At 36.7% G+C, this 23,460-nt stretch overlaps 1 protein-coding gene across 3 annotated transcripts; it reads right to left on the bottom strand.

Moving 5' to 3' along the window:
- Positions 1–42: 42 nt before the first annotated feature.
- CARNMT1 (carnosine N-methyltransferase 1) lies at positions 43–20,710 on the bottom strand. 3 transcript variants are annotated; one of them, XM_071580563.1, is made up of 9 exons: positions 20,173–20,250; positions 19,319–19,366; positions 17,521–17,716; positions 16,427–16,590; positions 9,251–9,391; positions 5,268–5,446; positions 4,152–4,265; positions 3,105–3,208; positions 43–2,813 (listed from the first exon to the last, which is right to left on the bottom strand). In XM_071580563.1, the coding sequence occupies exons 3-9, from the start codon at positions 17,707–17,709 to the stop codon at positions 2,712–2,714; spliced, it is 993 nt and encodes a 330-aa protein (XP_071436664.1). In that variant the 5' UTR covers positions 17,710–17,716; positions 19,319–19,366; positions 20,173–20,250; the 3' UTR covers positions 43–2,711. The 3 variants fall into 3 exon arrangements, with proteins under 3 accessions (XP_071436664.1, XP_071436662.1, XP_071436663.1); XM_071580561.1 differs by lacking the exon at positions 19,319–19,366 and having other exon boundaries at positions 20,173–20,710; XM_071580562.1 differs by lacking the exon at positions 19,319–19,366 and having other exon boundaries at positions 20,155–20,244.
- Positions 20,711–23,460: the final 2,750 nt, after the last annotated feature.

Genomic DNA, 23,460 nt, shown 5'->3' with positions numbered 1-23,460 from the left:
AAGAAACCCACCCAGCAGTAAAGGATAGAGTCAAACACGAGCGAGGAGATCAAGCCGTGCAGCAAGCTTTAATAGCCAAAGAACCCCGGGTCCATTACATACGTTGTAAATACCGGAAAGTGCACGCAGAAACGTGAAACTGCCAATCCTCACCTTCACAGCCGATTTCAGAACATACCACATAAAAAACCCAAAACAATATCGGGTCGGTTTGCATTTGTCAAACTCCATATAAAGAAGTTTTACACTTACGCTTAGGCAGCATTTTATTTTTCACCTGTTACCATGTTTAATAGTGATCTAAAGTAAACAGTCTCAGCTGATGAACACCTCGAGCATTTCCCCTGTGTATACAACAGAATAAAACATATTCTGTAATACAGTTTTTCGGGTGCATAACAAGCGGTGAAATTTAGGAACTCATAAACAGAACTGTAGGTAAAACATTACTAACACAGCTCATTCGTAAGGTTATTTTTCTTCCAACTCTTAATGTGATTATTGTAATTTAAAAGGAGAATATAGCGGGGAAAAGATAGCATTTTCTAGATCAGAAATAAAAGCACATCACCATATTATACCTGATGTAAGCAAATTAAAACATTTTCAGAAAACACATAAAAATGACACCTGTGACAACATGGAACAAAACAAACAGAACAAAGGATATTAACACTCAACTAGAAAGAGTTCCATGGCCTATTCGTCAGAAGCAGGAACACCACATTCCAAGTTACAGACCGGGTAGGAGGTAGAAATTGGGTAACATTACAGATATGTATACTACTCAGAAACAGCTAATTGACATTCACTTAACCTTTGTCTCACTACAGATCTTGAAAACTAAGGGGAAAAAAACAGATTTAAAGCAAAGAATCACAAATTCCCTCAAAAATTAAAGCAAACGGTACAATACAGAAATTAAAGCAAGTGGCTTTTTATTTTTAGGTGTGCAAAAGTTTTATTTTAAATTTACTTCTTGCAATAGCAGTGTTTCATCTTGAAACACATCTCTCTTGGAGCAGAGTAGATCTTTGACAGTTCATTTATGGAACTGAATCATGGTGGTGTATTTTTAGAAAAAAGAGTTCAAATAAGACTAGTTTAAGCCACACTGTACATTTAAAAACCTCTGTTGACCAGAAGCCTCTATTTGTGTAAGGATTCTAAGTGGAAAGAAGCAAAGGACTGAAACTTATCCAGGTGCATGTCTTCTTATGCCGTGTTGAAACTATATAAACAAAAGTTTGTGTTTCTCCTCCTTGCAGATTGTCAATTTGGGAATAAAAGCACAAATTTCTGGCCTTAATTGGAAAAATCCAGAAGCCAGTAACAGATTTATTAAAGAGATGTGATTAAGACATCACTATGAAAAGACAGGACTGAAAATAATGGGAAATAAAAAAGCTATTCACCAGTGTCATTAAGACCAAATATGAAAAAAACTTGAGTCCTCATCATAATGGTTTGATATTTTAAAGACTGTTTTGAAAATGCATGAAAATGGTACTGAAGGTAATCAATATATAAAGAAAACAAAATGCTTAACATGACAACTCCTCTCAGAATAGTCTATGTACATAACTTCCACATGACAGAAGATTCAGCCTCTTGTATAGTATCATCACTTTTAGATTAAATATTCACCTAAGCCACATCTGCTAGGAAAAAAACACATTGGTGTAAGGAACCAAGAAGTAAAAAGAATAGTGTCTCAAATTACAAGGAAATTGTCTACTGACTGGCCTGCATATCCTGACTCACATAGAGGTGATTAGGTTATTGCCCATATTTACATGTAACTTCACTGCCTTAACAGGTGTTTTTATGTTGTACTGCCTACACATGGCATGGATAACTCACCAATGTTTATCAGCTTGAGAAGTCAGCTATGTTTTTAACTTCAGAAGTTTTGGCTTAAGCAGTCAGAAGATGACTCAAAATCAATGTATTCAAGATGGCTAAGCACCTAATACATTTCAGTTTCAACACTAAGATCAGTCAAAATTGATAGTATTCATGAACTGAGGTTAACACAGTGCTTCTCTGTGACAGTTTCTTCTTCACTCAGTATTCTGCTTTCACATAGTATTTCAAATTGCCTACAGGTTCTGTGTTTTAATTAAACTGTTAACAGTGGCACAGTCAAAGATTAGAATTTGTATAATAATCAGTTCCACAGAAAATGCTCTGACAGGTCTGATGGCTATTTTATCTGTCAAGAATAATTTTACCACTTTTCAACTATTTCAGATTTCATAAGTATACATTTAAAAATACTTCTCTGAACATGAAACAGCTAGTACAGTAAGCACTTCCATGCATTCCTAATATCAGAAAGTAAAAAAAAAAAAATCACTATAAATCTATGAAAAATTAGTCAGCATATGCAGAGAATTAGCCTACTTATGGCAAACATTAAATTTTCTTCTCAAGAAAACATTTTTGTTTTTAATGCATTCCAAAACACAAAGACACTGTATGTGAACACTTCATCCTCCACTTTCACAAGTATATTACAAATATGCCTGGCATAGTATATGTCTGAATACCAGTAAAGATATTAAGAAAATAGACACTATATATATCCTCTTAGGAATAAGAAGGCACCACTGATTTGAGGTTGTGTCCATATATTACCCAGACCATTTTTAGCTTTCTAGCTTTCAAGCCAACGTGGGTTTTTTGTCATTAACCTACTGAGACCACTACTATTCTGGTTTTCTCACCACAAACAACACACATTCGTAGTAGTATTTCATCATGGAGAGTTCATTCACAGTGTAAGTTGACAGTACAGATTCTTTCTCCACCTGCAAAAAATCCAGCAGTTTTAAAGACAGCTTCTCTACAAGAACTCTACAAGAAATTGCTTACTTACTTACTAGACTAATGTACTTTGCTAATATACTTATTAGACTTCAAGGCCCATCTATACACTTCTCAAAAAATCAGAAAAGCAGGTAATTTGTAACACACATGTAATACTCCTAGAAGTTATTAATATATGCCATTATTTTGAATTAAATTTATGGTTGTTTATTCGAAGCAGTTTGTCTGGTTTACACCCGTACAACTCAGTGCAAACTACAGCATCTTCTTACCTCTATATAGAATCCATATTGCAGAATAACATTTTTTATATCCTCATAGCTTAATTCTATAGAAAGCTCATTTCCCAAGTTTTCAAAATGATAAAGGAGAGGACCTAAAGCACAAAGATACAATAGAAATGGCTATCAAAAAGACAAAAAAAAGTTTTAAAAATCAAGAGCATATACTGTAAGTGCAACAAACACTTATATCCAGACTCACATATTCAAAAATTTGTAAGGTTCCCTATCCACAGCAGGGTGATTGAAACTAGATCTCTTTCAAGCCAAACCATTCTATGGATTCTATAAATACCGACAAAAGAATGTATTTCTATCACTCCAATATGATTTTTACAGTGAATTTCAGAATCAATGCAAAATGAAAATAAATTACTTCAGCTCCTTATTCAACAATTTGTCACATTTTCCACCAGACTGTGTTTTCTGCATCTTGAAATTTCTTCAGTTCAGCATAATCACTCTGTAGCTCAGGAGCTCTGCCTGCACTCTGGCCAGGACTGGGATAGTGACTCACTGACCAGTAACTGACCAGACTGTACTATGCAAAATGTTTAATGCCTGAGTTTTGTCTGACATTCCTTTGCCACAAAAGACTTCAATCAAATCCCTTTTGTTTTGATTGAAGGTGTACCTAAATCTAATTTCCAAAACATCTACTTAAAAGCTCAGTACCAATTAGACATCAAATAAAAAAGCAAGAATGAATTTACTTATAAGTTCTATTTTCTTACAAAAACAGCGAAAAAGAATACAGAACACTACACTTGTCAAACAACAAATGTTTGATGTACAAATGTAAAACCTGCCACCAGGAAGATTTACTTGCCTATTGAAAAATCATATGCTGTTGATTTGATTGTAACTAGAAAACATCTGGATATATTTCAAACCTTTCTGGGTAATTTCCAAGCCCTGTATTTTTCTAGCTGTACAGTTTTCTGCAGAGACACATTCATCCACACACACTTTTCAAGTATTATATGCCTGTTATTCAATCAAAAATGAGTAAAAAAACAAGAGGATAGTCACACTTGCCTACATTTATCCATATTCCTCCAGGCTTTAGTATTTTCCATATAGTATCAATGTAATCAATAACATTATGCGCTGTATCTATGAAAAAGCAAGTTGCTACACAGTCCCATGTATCTGCATAAAAATATCAAAGTATAGAGATTAGTTCAATGATTTTACCCCTCTAAAAGTTCATCATTTAACCCTGGTATTTGTTCATGCACTCAGAATTACCTTCAACTAACATCAGGTGAAGGCTCCTAACTTTGCTACAAAGTTTGGTTTATATTAAAACCCATTAAGTTTGGGGGTTTTTGACCTGTATATGTATGTGTGTATATATATATATATATATATATATATACACACTCTAAAATATTACATATAGTTATTACATATACATGTCATAAAAATGTTCATACACAGAAAATGACATATATACTTTAAAATGTAAATGTTATAACATACTTTATATAAATGAAGGCCCAAGTGTGCTACGACTCACCTCTCCTAGGAACTTCATATGACAACTGTTAAAAATACAACTACAACAATACCCAATTATTTTAGGCCTCCCTAGTTAGTATTTAGAACAATACAAGTCTGCGTTCACAAATCACTTAGCTTTAAAACATTTTGTTCAGCATCTAAATATCTCCCCAGCTGGTTTTTACTGCTCAATTTAACAAGTGGAACTTTCAAAGTCTACCTTTTAATGCATGAGTCTCCTTGTTTTTCTCTAAACATGTTTCTTGAAATTGCAAAAGTTTTAAGTTCAATAAATAAAAAAAAAGTCTTGATCTATGCCAGTATCAGACTGCAATGTTAAAGACAGAATCTTCAGAAAATTAAGTAACTGCTCCTGAAAGATCTGTCAGACAAGGAGGTGTCTGTATTCTCTTTATAACTAAGAAGAAAAGAAAAGCCGATTTGGAATAAGATATAGACTTAGTAATCTGCATTTTTATTATACAGCTGGAGAAATATTCTGAGTAAGAAAATTTTGCTACAGTTAAAACTTTTTACTTAGTGCTTGTAGATACAACAGTTCTGTTCTCTCTGTAATCATTAACTATGCCAAATACTCTGAAGATACATGAAGTTACATGGATAGCCTAGAAGTTTGCATTGACTCACTGCACTCAGAATAAATTTCTTGAAAATCTCCTGCTGTCATAGAGAAGTTTGAACCAGAAGGAAGACTGTGAGGATCAACATCTGGGAAATAAACTGGTCGTATCTGATCAGCAGATTTTCTGTTATTGCTAAATTGATGAATCCAGGGATAAAGCTTACATGAGTTAATTTCAGAGCATCTGCAAAATATGAAAATTGACAAAATTCATTTTCAACTAATTTCTTATCACTTAGCTAGAAATACAGGAGTCAAAGTTCTTGTAAAAGCTACACAATTGCTAAAGGACTTAATCTATTTCACAACACTTCAGATTGCTCATCATTATGAACTGACAAAAAACTAATTTTACTCTGATACACGAATTATTACCCCAAAATAACTGCCCAGTTTTAGAATTTTCTTTTCCAACTTTTTATCATTTTCTCCAACTTATTCCTCTGCTGCAAAGAAAGTGAGTTTATGTTGTAAGATAAATGAAATTTATGATTTACTATATTCCCTAAAGCTAAGATTTTCTGGATCATGTATTTTCCTATTTAAAAAGAAAGAAAAAAATTAGTAACATTAATTCCATGACTTTGACTGAAAATGTTCTCATTCTAGACTTCTGTCTTTGCTGAACTATAATTATACAAGGTTTTGAAGCACAACAAAATAAAAGCATTTTTCAGATGCTAATGGAAAGGATGCTTTGATATTTCAAAAATTAATAAATGCCATTTTGCAAAGCAGACTATAAGTAATTTTAAGTTTGTAACATCTGGATCATTGTAATTTCACTAAGTAAACATGTCTTTGTAGAATAAAAGTTCTGGGTTGACTAACTAAATCAACTCTTATTTTTAAGAAGTGATAAAATCAGCATTTACATATAAGAAGCTTTTCCCATGATCCTGTAAAATCAGTTTGTAACTAAAAATTGAAAACATTTTCTTTCAGAGACAACACAGGACACACAAATCTGTGCCATAAGATGCATATAAACACTCCATAAACTGCAAGCAATATACTTGGTTATAGAAAGCGTTCTTTTGGCTTGTGGTTTGAATACATCTTCAATAAAGTCTTTGAAATAACATTTTTTATCTTTTTCATATCATATTTCATAATATAAATTAAAAATAATACAAAACTAGCTTGCATTTGAGCAGCAGTATACTGCAAGAGTTCCAAAGGAAATTCCAATTTAATAAAAAAGACCAATCCCATTTTATATATAAGCTTGAAAACTTCCATTTCCAGCTTCAGCAATTTGTAATTCAAAACCAATTACTCCAATCCTTTGCAATTCTATCATTCCAACACCAGATGTGTAATCTGTGTTATATTATAAAAACTCTAAAACATTTAAGTGTGACACACTTCATTATTTTCCATAGGGGCAGGGCATTTACTGTTCAACATTCAGTTGAAAAGACAGTTCTGAAAAAAATGGATAGGTTCAATCTCACTTCTGACCACTGCTTTATAGTTCAAGTGTAACTTAACTGGTTTCATCCTAAGGCTTTCATGGACTTATCCTTTCTCCAAGTGTCAAGATTTATCTAAAATTACATTCTTTCCAGAAACTAAGTTCAGATAACTAGCATGAATTCTAATGGTGGTAAAGCTTTTAAAACTAATTCTACTCTGTCTTGTGTACAAAGTGATTTTATATTACTCAAATGGAACTTTCTCAAATTAAGTGAGATCAAGGCTATTGACTCTGTGTTCTGAATCTACAGCTGTAGAAAACAGCAAAGTCAGCAACCAGCAGCTCCTGTCTCGTCCACAGACACCATGTTAAAGTGTTGTTTCCCCTCCTCTCAGATGTCACAGGGAAAGTAGCATGCCCTGCAGCTTTAGGCTGCCCAGCAGAGGCAGGAGAAGAGATTATGCTCTTCAGTTTTATCTCTTCCAAAACTTGTAAGAAATGAGTTGTGTCTGTACCACCAATGACCACCTTTGACATCTGTCATTATATTCAGAACTCGCATAAACACTAGAAAAGTACCCCACATAAAAACCTTATGTGTACAAGGAAAAGCGGGATTTCCCATTAAAGGACTAAAGCAGCTTTGGAGCCATTATAGCTTAAGGATTCCCAGACCACTTTATTCTAAAATTAGAGCTTCCTCAACTGAAGAACACTCTGTAAATAATTTCAAATACTTACAGTGACCACAGTTATGTCTTGACACATACCCTACATATCATGCAACTTTATCCACTATAATCAAAGTTTATGAGTATTGAGGTTTTTTAAAATGTGTGAAAATCAGCAGATACCACTTCGTATGCAGAAATACTAAATCACTGCACATCTAGGAACCTACTGTAGCCATTGGCTTGACATTCAAAACAGTACTTTGTCCTCCTAAAAATAAACCATGGGCCAAACAAAGAAGATATATCCAGACTGTTATGCACATTAGAAAAATCCTCATGCTTTTATCACTGGATCAAGGAAATGCAACTGATAATTTTCCCAGAAAAGATGAAGATTATAGCAGTTAGACAATACTAAATTTTGCTGTCTAAAATCTCAAACTGTTAGCAAGTTTAATGCATATACTCCTCTTTGCTAAATAACCTATATAAACAGGAAACATCATGTGAGCATTAGATGCTAAGAATGATTACTACCATTAGCTAAGCATGAATCTTCAGGACAATTCCATGTATAGGCCAAAGGCTCGTTATTTAAGGAAGCCTGTCATCAGAGGTAGGTAGGGGTGAAGTTATCTAATCTCTGTGACAGCTGATCATTGCTCTCAAAGCTGGGAAATTAATACTTTTATGCCATTTTGAATAATTTCAAAAGTTCCGAAGTGTGAGAGGAATCTGGCTTCCTTTCAGTAACTGCAAGGCATCAGTCAGATCAACTGTAAAGCACAATTTCACCACTGGATGAGTAATTTGAGAATAACACAGGTAAAAAAAGAACAACTGAACCTCCAATAAATACCTATTTTCACCACATTGACCACTTCCGTTAAATGCAAACATGCAGCAGCTGTCATAAACACTGTTTTTCCCCTCTGCAGCAGCTGTCATAAACAGTGTTTTTCCCCTTGTTTTTGGACAGTAAGCCATAAGAGATGTAAGATCATCACAGTGTGCTGTGGGCAATCCTACAAACAGGTCTACAGAATATTATTCTGATACAGAATATAAACCAATAGTTTTAGGTGTTTCCAGAAAAGGTGTATACTTAAGAGACTGAAGAACAAACTGGCAAATTCTGCTACTCTGAGCTTGGCACCAACTCCCCCCAAAAAACAAAACATTTCCCAGACCTCTTTCATACTTGCTTACCCGTAGTCTTCCCACCCTCTTTCTCAAAAGAACAGTTGCATGTGCTGCCTTCTTTCATTTCTTAAAAACTTCATTTTGAAATCAGTAATTTCCAGTGCAAGTGGCAGAATATCAAATATGGAAATGTCACTCTAAGTTAAGCCTGTAAAGTGAAATTCACTACATTCAAATCTATAGCCTCAGCATAACTGTGGAACTATTAACACTTATTTTAGCCACTCATGCTGAGATGCTTCAGTGGTTGTTTTTCATGTCAAAATAGTGCCTAAGATTTTAGCATGGAATGTAGTAACTTTAACAGATCTCCTCTGTTAATAATCTCCACTACTAAATACTGTGCACATATTTATAAGCCCATATTTGACACCAGTAAGACAGGTGCACATTTTACAGAAACATGAAATCATAAAACCTAATCAAAAATTTGCAGAAAATCTGTGGTATAATCTAGAGATCTTCCATCTCATAACTTAAAACTCATGCTTCGTATAATGACTCAGATACAATGCTTCCTTCCCCATTTATCCCTATGACTTTTTTTGTTTAAAACATTCTAAGAAGTGAGTACATGTGTCACGTGTTAGGACTTACAAATCTGTTCTTGTGAGATTTATATATTCAGACTTCTCTCATTTAAGACTTTGCCTCAAGGTTTTAATCAGCAAGTAAAATGTAAACTATATACCTGTTGAGTACAAAGTTAGAAGAAAAGAGCATAAAGAGGCTCCATTCATTTCCTTGGCAAGCATAACCGAGCATAGCTATTTCCCACGCCAATCTACCTAGCCCAGCACCAGGTACCAGGATATTAACTTTGGAGAAATCCCTGCAACAGAACAAAAATAATGGTTAAGTCTTTATCTGATACCTCTTAACACAACTTGGATGTCCACTTAAACATTTTCCCCCTCATATATTAGATATCATACTTCCTGTATGACTTTACTTATAAATTGAAACTGAGGCAGTTCTGATTAGATTGGTTAATTGTACAGTCAAAACAATACACAGAAATTACTCAAAAGAACATATACATATGTCATTGAAAGAGCATAATTAGTAAACAATTTTTTCCTTTAAATTTTTACAGTAATCAAGCCAAAAATCTCTTTAGTGAATTGAAGGGAGAACATTATCATAAAGCACCATGTATTTTTCTGAGTTCCACTGATAATCAGCAAGTATTCTAAATACTATTGTTGCCTTGTATAAAGAAGTATTTTCACATGAGAAGGGCAAAACATAAAAAATTCTGTAATCTGATGAGCAATTGAGAATGTAAAAACCTTAGTCACCATCTGAGCAAGTGTGGATTTTACTGTGCTGCTCGCCTGTTTCCCTGAAGTACTCTAAGTGATGTTTCCTAAATCACCTCTCTCACCTTTTACCCATAACCAGGTATGAAGTTGAAGACAACCAGAACACATTCAGCAGTATGTTTAGTGAAATACCTAGGAAAATCTCTCCCATCTTCCAAGTGCATCAGCTATTTAATAGAAAAACTAAGTCTCAAAATTTGCTCCTCTTTGAGGTAGAAAAGGCAATATACACTTATTCTAACCATCAGACTTTCACCACAATGCAATCAAATCTCCACTCATACAACAAAAACCACTCCCATGCCAAACTGAAAAGTTACTTAATTTAAAAAGAAGTATTTTTTCAGTTTCCAGCCATGAACGACTTTATTAATTCATATACTAAAAAAAAAATATGAACACTCCTCAGTTTTGCATGTCAACTTCAAAGACAAAACATGTCTATCAACTTATATGCAAGTAGATGAAGGAGGCCATAATAAGCATTTCCAAACATAAAAGACAGCAAAATGCAAAGCCTTTGGCAACTTAAAATTCAGTACTCCAAAATGGGTTCAAAACAATTAGCATGCTGCATAAGCATGAAGATGATTGAAGGAATTATGTAAATTTTGAAAAGCTGTACATTTCTGAACACTACTACCCAAACTTAAAGAAAGTATTCTTCTTTTCCAAAGGCCACATAATCTAACAAAAACACTTTTAACAATATCTTTTGGGTTTTGACTAATCACCTAATTAGTGAAGACTCCCAAATGGCAAACTCATTCCTGACTCTCATTTCCATCCCATTATGTTTGTCTCTTTCTCATTAACAAGAAGCAGGAAATCAAGTGTTATTACTTAAGAGCACTCCTGTGAAGCAATGGTTCTCATTACCTCTCTTCTATAGCAGAAGCCAGAAGCAAGCTAGTCCTACTGAAAAAAAAAACATTCAGGAGAGAACTACATGCTCAAGACAAAACATTGGAAAATAGTGAACCAGAAGAAGAAAGAAAATGCACTTCCTGGAAGAAGCTAGAAAAGCCTCAATGCTAAAGCTTTTCCTATTCATAGTGGTATTAATCCATTTCTTAATTTCCTTTAAATTTCCATTTATGAAATAGACTAGCTCCTCAGATTTTAGCACTCTCCATGTGGACACTTCTACAATGAATGTGTTGAAAAGCCTTAAGTCATTTTCAAGATTATGATACATTGATTAGAAAAAAAGACTTTCCTTAAAACCAGCTAATAATGCAGGTGTATTCATACTTTGAAATTTGAACCTTTATGGACCCTCTTCTAACAGTCGAGTGAGTTGATTTTTAATTGTTTGTAATTGTCTTGTATCTTTTCATTCACAATATATAAAGTTTTTGTATCTCTAAGTTTCCCAATTCTCTCTTACAAAATAATTTTCTATTTTTTTAGTGCAGTCTTAACTAAACTTTCATTTGTATCTTTATTAAGGCATTAAAACCTCTCTGAAAATTTGTTAGCAATTTAATTACTACCTATACTCTTCATGTCAGTTGCTGGGGACTTGTTCTGGCCACCAATTTCATTTCACCCTACAGAGCAGAGCTAGTAAAATACAATATAACCAAATCTCAGTCCAGTGACACTAGCCTTCCAAAATGGTTCAAGGGTATTTTTTTTAATTTTTAATCAGAGAAGTTAAGTATATGGCGAACTTACTGCGTAACAAGTAGAGACTGCTGATAGTGTCCTGTTACCAGAAAAAAATGGTCAAACACCTTTGTATTTTCAAGACTTAAAAATAATTGTTTGTGACAAACTGTTAATGAATTACAAAAACAGAAAGTATGAAAGCAGTGGCAATGGAAGTACCCCAATGAGCTATGCTGTGTTGAATTTGGATCGTGTCAGTATCTAAAAATCCTTAATAGCACGAACTGCTTTTCTAATGGCCTTTAAGAGGCTAAAAAAAACATGCTTTCCTTTGGTGCATATGTGATTGCAGGAGTGGTTAAGACAATGAAAAAAACAAACAAAAAAAATCAAAAACTGTGGTAACATGATAACCCAAGGTTATCCACAGTGAAAACTAGCCTTGAACCACCCAGCAGCAGCAGGACTTCTGTGACACATCTAGCAGCAGTTAGAAACATAAATGGTTATCCAACAAGTACCCACTAAATACTTGTGAGCCAATAGGGAAGAAGAAACATTAGCCTATTAACCTGGCTAAGAGTATGGGGAGAGGAACCTAGCCAAAGAGCAGGGAATAGGACTGTACTGTTTGGCTCAACTACTGAAACTGCTTGGAAAGATAAGTAGAGAAATATCAGAAACAACCAAAATCTGTCATGCCATTTTTGTACTGCATTTTTCAGTGTGATATCTTTTCAGCTTCTAGAAGTCTAGTAATATTAATGAAGATTTAAACTTTTTTAAAGACATCTTTTTTTAAAAGGGAAAAATTAAACATGATAGAAACAGAGCCTTATTTCATGCCTGTTGTGCTGTAACAGAAAATAATGATGCTAAAGTGGTAAACATACTCAGCAGAATAAAGTGTGCCTGATAAAACACAAAACTCATTTTTATAAACTAAACACTGCAGTTCAATTTATCTAATCAAAAGAAGCATTAAATACACATTGATACAGAGCTTGGTTTCTGATCAGCAGAAGTATCTACATAAAATCACACTAGGGGAATTCTTCTTTCCTGGTGTTTATGTCTGTAAATGTAGATCCAATTCTCAACCTAGTGTTTTCACTAATTTACTTCAATTATATTTTCAGAGGGATTTTTTTAAAGACAAATGCTAAACAGCACAGTCATTTAAAGACCAAGTCTCCTCCAAACTTGGCAGCTGAGTTTCATATACTTTCATGTAAAGATCTGCAAAGCACTCAGTGAACTGGAGTAACATGATATAGTTGTTCTTAAATTCAATCTTTAAAGGAAAGTTTAAGCTAAGCACAAAGATTTCCAAGGACATGTATCTTATATAAAGTTAAATAAAATTCAAGTAAAACAGAAATTTCAACTTAACTATAAATGTGACTGAGCACATTCAAGAAGTATAACCAAGACTGGGCTCAGGACCAATAGGCTGTTTTCTGTACAAAAACAAAACTAAGATCTGGTGATTCTTTTGGGCTGTTCTGCCAGCATCTTGCAAAATGCAACTGATTGTCATGATAGCATGACAAAGATAAATTTCAAATTATAGTTGGTTCCAGAGGCTAAGTTAATGAGAAAAGAAAACCGGAAAAATACCCAAGTATACTGTTCTTGGCCATGGAATGATAATTAATGAAAAGGTTAACTAGGGTTTTTTTGGACAAGAAGCTGATGATCTTTACATCCTTTCAGCTAAGCAGGAAGGGTAACAACAGTAGAAGTGAAAAGAAACCAAGATGACAGAAAAAAAGGGAATCAGAAAAAAATGTGTATCAGTGTGCTTATTTAGATTTTCAGCTTAAGTGTTTCCTCACAAAAATGGTGTAATAAACACATTTTATCAAGAAATAAAAATATATCTATGTTTTACTATTTTCTCCTTTATAAAGCAGTGATCATGGCTCACTCAGACTGAAGAAATCCAAGAAATTAAAGTATCACAGAGCTCCTGTGAGCTGAAATACAGATAAATTCCAACATGAATAAAGCAGGAAATCTATCAGCTGTTCAGAAAGACCTGATCTCATGGGACTTCACTTTAAACTGCTTTGTTGATCCTACTAACAGAACCTGTATTAAGGTGCTAAGCAGAAAGAACAAATTATTTCTGAAGAAGAATGGGAGGCAGGAACAGCTCTTGCCATATTTTATTTTTAGATGACAGACTTATCAGAATACTAGCCTGAAACACAACCGTAGCACCTACCCACAAGACTGTCGTAATTTACAGCTGCTTAAAACCATTGTTTGTATTTCTTCTACCTCCCAGAAGAGCAAGCACCTACAACACTTCACTGCTTTTCCTGCTCTTTACATATCAACTGAACCCATACAGGTCAATCTTGCAAAGAGCAACTACAACATGTGCATGCATGTTGTACATGCTTTATGTACATGAAACATACTTTTAACAATTTCAAAAATTTAAACTCCTTTTTCACATTATTCTAATGCATGGAATCAATAATGTTAACTAGAAACTAAATGAACCATTGTAACACTCCACTGAGTATTACAAAATTGATATTACAATTCCTTTTACAAAGTCAAAGGTGACTTGCACTGCCAGTTTTACATTTAAAACATTTATTTTTCTATCACTTTTAATGCAAAATACATCTAGAAAAAAGCTGTTTTCATCACCCAGTGCCACCAATGAATGCCCTTTTTCTCATGAAGTTTCATTTCCTTGTCTTGGGAGATTTCAGCACTCTGGACTTCAAAAAAAGAACTCTATAAAGAAATGCAAAGCTGCACTCTGAGGTTCACCTACAAGCTGTTTTCACACATTATTCTCCAGTTAGTCCTCTCCCACTACAACAGACTCCACTATGGTCAATTCAGGCCCAGTACATCCCCTCAAAACTGAAAAAGCCACTCCACTTCAAAATCATAGAATATGCTGAGTTGGAAGGGACACAGGAGCAGGATCATCAAGTCCAGCTCCTGAGCCTGCACATGACCGTCCCAAGAGTCACACCATGTGTGTGAGAGCATTGTCCAAACACTTCTTGAACTCAGACAGGCTTGGTGCTGTGACCACTTCCCTGGGGAGCCTGTTCCAGTGCTCAATTACCTTTTAGGTGAAAAGCTTTTTTCTGGTATCTATTCTAAACCTTCCTGATACAGCTTCATGCTGTTTCCTGACAAGAGTGAAATTTGTGTAAAATTGTATAACAGAGTGGCCAGCTAGTATGCCCTGCCAGGGAAGTTACCTCTTGCACATGGGTGAAGTGGCATTGCCAGTTAAGCTCAATAGGTCATGATTCTGCTTCTTACCTCAAAGAGGTAAGCACACCTAAGTAGGAGAGAGCCTTTGGTCACCAGGAAGAAGAATGAGCTGACACAGTAGCTAACAATACATGGGAGAGCAAAATGGTTTTATGCAAGTGCTACGAGAGTTTGATAATGATAATGAATATTAAACTTTTAAATATGTATGTATATAATACATATTTCAGAAATTAAAAAAAATAAATTTTACAAACTCAGATTTGTAGGAGGGATGTTTGATCTACACAGTGATGCATTGAGAGTTTGGTAGAGACAAAATAAAACTCAAAATGGTATTTCAGAACCACCATCATAGGGATACATGCTCTGTCACATTAGCTATATTTGACAACCACCACCAGAACTCCTAGCAAAGAAGCAAAAAGCTACCAACTTCGGATTCACCCAATCTGTTACCAGATGTTGCTTCCTAATATCAGATGGAGGTTTTGAAATAGAGTTCACTGATGACAAATGGAAAAGTTAATATTTTAAAGCCTCAGTCATAGATCCTTTAAAATCTGACATAAACTACCTCTCCCATGACCAAAACCCATTAAAGGCTAGCATACAAGAGAAAAAGGTGAACAGTTGATTTAACTAGTTTTCCTATAGATTTACATGTTAGAGGTACATCCGCAATATTTAATTCATTTTTATCTTGTGTAGGGTGCTATTTGCACTAAAAACATTGCAAAGTTCACTTTCAGACAGAACATTTCCAGTAGTGTAACTATCGTGGGATAAGTCAGTCCAAGACAAAATAGAAATCAACCATGTTCACTCCAAACAGTCTTTACTAATGAAACTAAGACATGGCTAGCAGAGAGATTTTTCAAATTGGTACATTATTAGCAATTCCTGAAAGAGAAATACCCCACAGTAATACCTAGCTATATCAAATCTAAGTTGTGGCCTGTTACATTTGTGAGTAGAAAGTTCTCAAATTTTCCACCTGTAAGACTGTTTATACTAAAACATGCTTGAAGATGTCTGAGTTGATTAATTGATAGATCCACTAAACAAGGAATTCTTATAGCACTATTACCTTTTAAGATTTTTTACCAGTGTACTTAAACTAAAAAACCCTCCATCAGTAACTATTTTGACAAGTATTAACAAGCCAATAGTTACAGTTACCCTGAAACATGCAGCAAAACTTTTTTAAGAATTGTCTTCTAACACCTGTTTGAAACCAAGGCTAGAATCCAGTATTTTCAGGGTAAAATCTAATTGCAATGCACGAGAGGTTAAGGGTATTCCTCCTTCCTTTCATCATGAGAGGTAATACCAATACTTTGTACTGTCACGTGGGTCCTTGCTTTTATCTGTAGCATGCACAATTTGAGAATATATGAACCTGCAAACTTGAAAGGTTTATATACAGTTACACCAAGCTGCAAAACAACAAAAATTCTTCCTGATTTACCTGGTAACTTTGTTTATGATTACGGTCTTTTCAAACACCATGTATTAGAAATAAAAACTTTTTTGATTAAAAATTAAATTCTACTACATTAATAGAAATTCCTATACTTTTGAAACCAGGTTTTTCATTAGTTCAGAAAAACTTCGTTAGATTTGTGCTACGGTGTATCTCCACTTAAATATAAGTCTTAAGACACTATTACCATTTTTCTTTTGGAAAGTTCTTTACAATTTCACTAATGATTGGCTGGTAGCAGGAATCTCTCTCAGACTTTCCCTCTTCACTCCAGTCTCTCACAAATTGTTTCAATGTGGACTTTAATTTATCCATGTCAAATGTTGAAGCTGGTGTAATCTTCCCGCTTCCCTGATTAAAGTGGGGGGGAAAAAAACGTTAGTAGAAAATACACAAAGTTTTTTGAGTGTTGGAGGAAAAAAAGCAAATTACAAACAGAAAAATGTCATGCTATAAGAGCTGTTGGGAGGTTCAGCTGACACAGCACTTGCCTTTCACTCCGGCGCTCAAATCCACCTTAATATCCTAAACAATATGAGTTTGCTGGTCTCCATTTGGCATCCAAGAATGCAGTTTCCACATCAGAAAAATACACAGTATGGCATAGCAAAGCACAACTGATAGTCCTTATTTGGGAAAGGATCAGGGTCTACTACAGAGGCTGAACCGCTTATCCTGAAAAGAGGATCCCTTTAGGTATTGGTATGGCAATACTGAGGAGCTCACTTCTTGCCTGTAGGTACCAAAAATGCCTTCAGTTTCTATCTGTCAGTCTTTTAAATCTGAGGGCCATTTTTTGACGTAGACACCACATCCAAAAAGCAGGTTAAGTAGTGAAAAAGTGTTTACCCATAACAACATTAAAAATACTTGCCTATCTAGAATTGCAACTATTTAGAAGGTTGTAACATGTAACAACCTACAGTAAGCCAGACAATATCATTTATGTTCTACATCGTTAAAAGAAAATAAAACTTTAAAATGTTACCAAGGTAAAACTTGAACTCTGCAGTGAAAAATGCCTTTTTATAATCATTTGTCAGATTCACAGTTAGTTTTCTTAAGTGTAACTAAAAGAACTAACAACAAACAGGTTTAGTAAGCATCAGCTTAGAAAAATGTGAAAGACAAGAGTGAGAAAAGTGTAAGCAAACAAAAAATGAGGAAATAAAGGCAAAAGGAAGGAAAGTTGGAGGGCTAGAGGTGTGAAAAGCAAATGTAGAAAATCTCAAAGCATAAAGAATTTAATTTTGGAGCAAGAAAAAGTCCATTTTCACATACATCTTCTCCATATTCTTTATTTTCAAACATATGAACGCAGTCATTCACAATGGTCTGTAGTATCTCTTGATTATGATCAATGCACTTCCGAATCTTGTCAAGGTGAGGAAGAAATTGAGGAAGAAGACTCTGTTGGTTAGGTGGGAGAGACTTAAACTGCCTCTCTGTTCTGTTCACTCGTTCATGCATATTCGTTCTAAAAAGCAAAAGTTTTAGATATTTAGAAGCTATACACACACTAAATGTAAATAATTCATTGTAAGCTATTCCAATGATGATTATTCATTTTGTTTTACATAGAAAGTGACTGGACTTTGTAATTCCTTACCAGAGAACAAGTTTTCAAGAATTTTTTAGGCCAAAATATTTTTAAGCTCTACTTCTACATTACCACTCTTTATTAACACGTTCCATCTTAAGAGGACTTACAGTTTCATCATAAGCCACTCATTACTAGAGCAAGTGATGAGAACCTTAATCCATGGATCTACAAAATTTAACAAACAGCCATCTCCAAGATTGTTTCACAAATCCAGTTTAAATTTAATGAATAGCTGGACGCAGTGGTAAACTTTGGTTACAGAAATAATGAGTGGGAATTGGGATCCTCAAAATCAACTGCTTCTGAAAGAACTGCAAAAGTCATAACTGGACCATACCAGAGTTCTAGGACCCACATTAAGATGGTAAGCTACCTTCTTTTAACAGCATTATCCTTTAAGTATGAGTACTGTGAATTTGATCATGTAAGTGACGAAAGCTAAAAATAACTCCTACTTCTCCAAGATAAAAGTTCCATTAAAATGGTGCATCTTTCAAAATTTTGCTAGAATTTTCTAGATTTAATTTCTGTCTAAACTGACCTAAGTCTAGTTGCTGAGCACAGTCATTAAAAGCCAGGACAAGAGATAGTGCCCCTTTTATCCACCAAATCATTTTCAGCTGCTCAAGTCATACTGCAGTTTCCCAAACTCTCGTGTCAACATACAGCAGCACAAAGTTGAAAACCAGCCATCAGTAAGAGTAAGGTGCAATTGCTGCAATTTTAGTCACCACCTCAGTCTGGAAATTTGACTAGTTAATATCTCATTCAAATGTTACTGAGAAGGGCTTGTTCACTAGAGTAGCTACACTAGTTTAAAATTACATTAAGAAACAAAGAAGAAACAATGGGGAAAATAAACTGATTCTCTATATAGAACACATCAGCTTAGCTTAACACCATCGTCTTGAAAGTTTCATCAGAAAAAAAATCTTTGAACCTAATTTTCCACCCTTTCATGCTAAATTGCAACCATTTAACAGAATGAATAATTCACTGAAATCAGAACTACAAATAATGAAGTTAAGTGTTTATCTCAAGACATGAACAAAATCTGGACTCATCTGAAAGTGTGTTACTGCCTTATTCATATAGATGTTTCCAATTAATAAACACCTGTATGTAAACAAAAATTCCTAATATTTTTAACTGCCAAGATGTTAATTTGACCTAAATTCAGAGTTATTTCTTTCAGACAGAGGTAATTTAATTGAACTTTTTTATTGGAAATTTAAGTCAAATCCTTTTCTTATGTGTTTACTGAAAAAAAAAGCATTCAAAAGCAACCCAGAGCTACAGTTCTGCATGAAGCGAGAAAGATATTGACAGCTTCGAGGCTCTGAGGATAAAATTTCATCACTGATTCAAGTAAATTACAGTTGGGAATTGTGTTAATAGCCATTAATATCAGATATTTTTAATTAACTAAATCTCTAATTCCCTTTGGAAGAGACATTAAAGTGTCATTAAACCAACCTCTCGCTCAAACACTAATCCTGGAAACAAAACCCAAGACAGGAAAACCTAAAACAGAAGAAATCACATAAATATCACCCACTCCGACCAAGAACCTCATTATCATGTAAACATTATGCTTGTGTTACATGGACGAAAAGGGTTCAGCAACTATAGTAATTAGTCACATGATGAGGCTTGGTCAACTGAAGTACAGTGTTGTTACATCCCAAATCTGCTTTCCAAAACCTGTGAATGAGAATCAGTTTACCAAAGTACTGAAGAGGACTGGACTTTTTTAGGCAGTCTCCACCACCCCACCACTTAAGTAACTTGTTTCCTCTTCTATTCAATGGATTCAATCATAAAGTTCGGTTTCCTCTCATTCCTGTGGGGCCAGCAAGCCATTTGCTGACTCAACGGATGTTACTAAAAATGGAATCCACTAGCCCTAGAAACAGGTTTTATCTCTTAGGTCTGTGCAAATTAAAATGTCTTTCAAAAAAATTTCCTAATAATTGGAACATCATTTGCATTTCTTTGCCATATATCTTAAGAGTATTTTATCTACTAAGAGGCCTTTCACACCCTCTTCAGATTTGGTTCTTCCTTTTATGCTTCTGAATTGACATCAAGGCGATTTTGAGCGTATCAAGAATGGTAAGTCGCACAGAAGCCCTTTCCCGACTCGGGATTCTGAATCCCGCCACCAGCACAGTGCTCTCCAGGGACCGCAGACCAGGAGGCGGCCACCGCGACACGCACGGAGGAGCGCCCTGCTCCGGGAGCTGCGGGATCACCCCGAACCCCGTAGAGGCAGGTCCGTTAGCAGAGGGACCCCGAAGGACATCACGTACAGGGACCAGGTCTGTTACCCGTAATATCGGAACGCGTTGATGATCCTCCGGAAATGCTCCCGTTCCAGACGTTCCTCCTCCTCCCTGGCCGCCGCCAGCGCCCTCGGCTCTAGCAGCTGCCGCCTCCGCTGTTCGTCATTGAGCGGGGCTGCCTGCTCCTCCTCGGGCTCCGCGCCTCGGCCGCTCGCGCTCTCTCCCAGCCACGACAGCTGCTCCCGCTCCTCCTCGCGGCCTCGCCGCAGGTCCCTGCGCATCACTTTAGCCGGTGGATCCCTCTCGCCCTGGGGACGAGGCGGCAGCGCTTTTCGGGACACGGCACACGTGGCCGACATCCCCCGCGCCTCCGGCCGCCGGCGGCCACGTCCGGCGCGCACGCGCCCCGCTTTAGTTCCGGCGTGCGCCACCCGCTCCACGCAGGAAAGAGTATCGCGAGAAGAGAAGCGGTAGCGGAGACAGAGGCATCCCACAGGCAGTGACTTAGTTCACTGCCCTGGCAAAGTACTCCATGCTCATGAGTTGGCTGTCACAAGGAAAATTGACTGCGTCCCCGCCTGTTGTGAAGTGGCAGGGTTGGCTTGCCACGTGACGGCAGTGACGCTGAAGCACTTCCGTCGTACCCTGAGGAGGATGCGCACCTTTGCAGTGCTCGAGCAAGGAGGCACGTTAAACTGTCCAGCCATACATGATCCTAAATTTCCCCCCACAACACACTTTGGCCCTCATGACAATTGAGCTCACGCTTCTCCATCTGACAAAACCTGTCTGACCGTACAGACATTCTGTGTCCTGTTGTCTTTCCTACCTGCTTCGAGAAGAGGTGGCTGATACCAAAGGCCTTATTTGTAAGGGCCCATCCCCTCTGTTTGAGATGCTGAAGAGTACGGGCCTACCTCACTGTCTAGAGACAGTGGAGATCATTTAGTAATCCAAGTAATGTTAACAGGAAAAGTTTTTTTGCACACTAACTTTCTCTCTGTGGAAACAGGAGCAGCAGCACTTTACTCTCAGTTCGTTCCAGTTTTCTTTACTCTCACAGTTTATGCTGTCTTGAAACTATATTGACTGGACAGTTAATGGACACTGGACACTGCAACAGTGACAGTCCCAGAGAGAAAGCAGAGACATCATACTCTGATGGACAAAAGAGTCATTGTTAACAAGGGCACATTACTGCTTTTGTAAATTCGGAAGCACCTTGTGTGTGTGATAAAACTAACATCTGAATCAATGATACACAGTCTAAACAAAAAATGAGCTTTTAGAAGGTTAGGGTGGGAACAAAATTACTTTTGTACTTGCTACATTAGCGTTTATGACTACATTGTTTATGAGAACTTTGTCATGTTCTGTTATTTTCACATGAGGAAATCACCTTTTAAATAGCTAACTAATCACATACTTGCATTTCTGTGTTTCTTATAGTTAAGCCATTAGCCTTCTATAGAACAATACCACTTCCATCACTACCATGTTTCTGAACATATGCAAGACACTTAGCAAAGCTTTCCTTCAGCTGTGAACCTGAAATTTCTGCAAGGAGGAGGAGACACCACTTCCAGAAAATCATGTTTTATTAACTCAAGGACCACAGGCTCCTGTCATGCAGCAATCTCCAACCACTTCACAGCTAGCACAGCCCTGGCAATCAAAATAGCATTTTCCAAGGGCAAACTAAAATTTTCCTGTCAGGGGCTCTACTACCTTTAAAGCAAAAACATTCTGCCAACATGGTAACATTGTGGGACAGCTCTGTAAGCTTTTATAACAGCCCCTAAAATACTTTTATCTCCTAAATAAACTTAGAAAAGTTCATTCTCTCTTCAGTGCCTGGTAAAGTTATGGAGAAGATTGTTCTGGGACATATTGAAAAACACCTGAAAGACAATGCAATTATCAGTCACAGCCAGCACAGCTTCATGAGGGGAAAGTCCTGCTTATCAAACTTGATTTCCCTTTATGACAAAGTAACCCACCTTGCTGATCAAGGGCAGCCAAGTGATGTAATCCTTTTGGATTTCAGTAAAACTCTTCATACTGTGTCTCACAGTGTCCTTCTCAACAAAATGTCCAGCACACAGCTGGATAAACACATCATGTGGTGGGTGAGCAATTGCCTTATGGGTTGAGCACAGAGGTAATAATGAACACAGTAACATCAGACTGGTGACATGTCACTAGTGGAGTTCCATAGGGCTTCATCTCAGGCCCTGTGCTCTTCAACTTCTTCATAAATTACTTGGATGCAGGACTGGAAGGGATAGTATGTGAGTGTCAAGACCACACAAAACTGGGAGGAGCTGCTGACTCCCTCAATGGCAGGGAGGCCCTGCAGAGAGACCTCGACAAATTAGAGGACTGCTGGATTCTGCACCCTGGATGTTTGTACAGACTAGGGAATAAGATGCCAGGAGCACCAACCGTGTCCTGGGGGGCATCAGGCAAAGCATTGCCAGCCAGTTGAGGAAGGGAATTGTCTCGATCTGATCTGCTCTGCTCTGCACTGGTGTGGCTTCACCCTGAGTATTTTGTGCAGTTTTGGGCACCACAATATAAGATACCAAGCTATTAGAAAGTATCCAAAGGGACATGAAGATGGTGAAGGGCCTTGAGGGGGAGCCATATGAGGACGAGCTGAGGTCACTTAGTGTGTCCGGCCTGGAGGAGGCTGAGGGAAGACCTCATCTCAGTCTACAACTTCCTCAGAGGGGAAGAGGAGGGACAGTCGCTGATCTCTTCTCTGTGGTTACCAGTGACAGGATCCAAGGAATGGCATGAAGTTGTGCCAGGGAAGCTTTAGGCTTGATATTAGAAAAAGATTCTTTACCCAGAGGGTTGTTGGGTGCTGGAAGAGGATCCCCAGGGGAAGTGGTCACAGCACCAAGCCTGACAGAGTTCAAGAAGCATTTGGATGATACCCTCAGGCACATGGCATGACTCTTGGGGACGGTCCTGTGCAGGACTAGGAGTGGGACTTGATGATCCTTGGAGGTCCCTTCCAACTTGGCATATTCTGTGATTATCTTTGCCCAGAGTTGCTTTAGCAACTGGCCAGAGCACAGAATTAAGACACACCAGGTAAGCCTGGTCATTTTCTACAATCTATCCATTGTATAGCCCTGCTTGCTTCTTTCACTACATCTTATGGGTGTCAATGAATCTTCAAAATCCCCTTTAAACTTGCTGATACTGCCTGTCTCGTATGGCATTACATCTCCAAATGTGTTTGCTGCATGATGTGTCATCTTTATGTGTGTGAAACATCACTTCAATATAACTGGTCATTCTGTTTTGAATGAGGAACTGGAC

The sequence above is a fragment of the Pithys albifrons genome, chromosome Z (genome assembly GCF_047495875.1).
Source record: "Pithys albifrons albifrons isolate INPA30051 chromosome Z, PitAlb_v1, whole genome shotgun sequence".
Lineage (NCBI taxonomy): Eukaryota > Metazoa > Chordata > Aves > Passeriformes > Thamnophilidae > Pithys > Pithys albifrons.
Note: the sequence above shows the minus strand (reverse complement) of the source record. Positions and strands in the feature narration are given on the sequence as shown.

What these genes read in the sequence shown, in the direction of transcription:
- CARNMT1 (XM_071580561.1), bottom strand. Translation starts at nt 20,486, where the DNA reads ATGTCGGCCACGTGTGCCGTGTCCCGAAAAGCGCTGCCGCCTCGTCCC. An exon ending in TCTAACTTTGTACTCAACAG is followed by an intron (nt 5,447 to 9,250) that starts GTATATAGTTTA and finishes CATATTTTGCAG; the next exon opens with ATGCTCTGAAATTAACTCAT. An exon ending in AGAAATTTATTCTGAGTGCA is followed by an intron (nt 4,266 to 5,267) that starts GTGAGTCAATGC and finishes ATTTTTATGCAG; the next exon opens with ATACATGGGACTGTGTAGCA.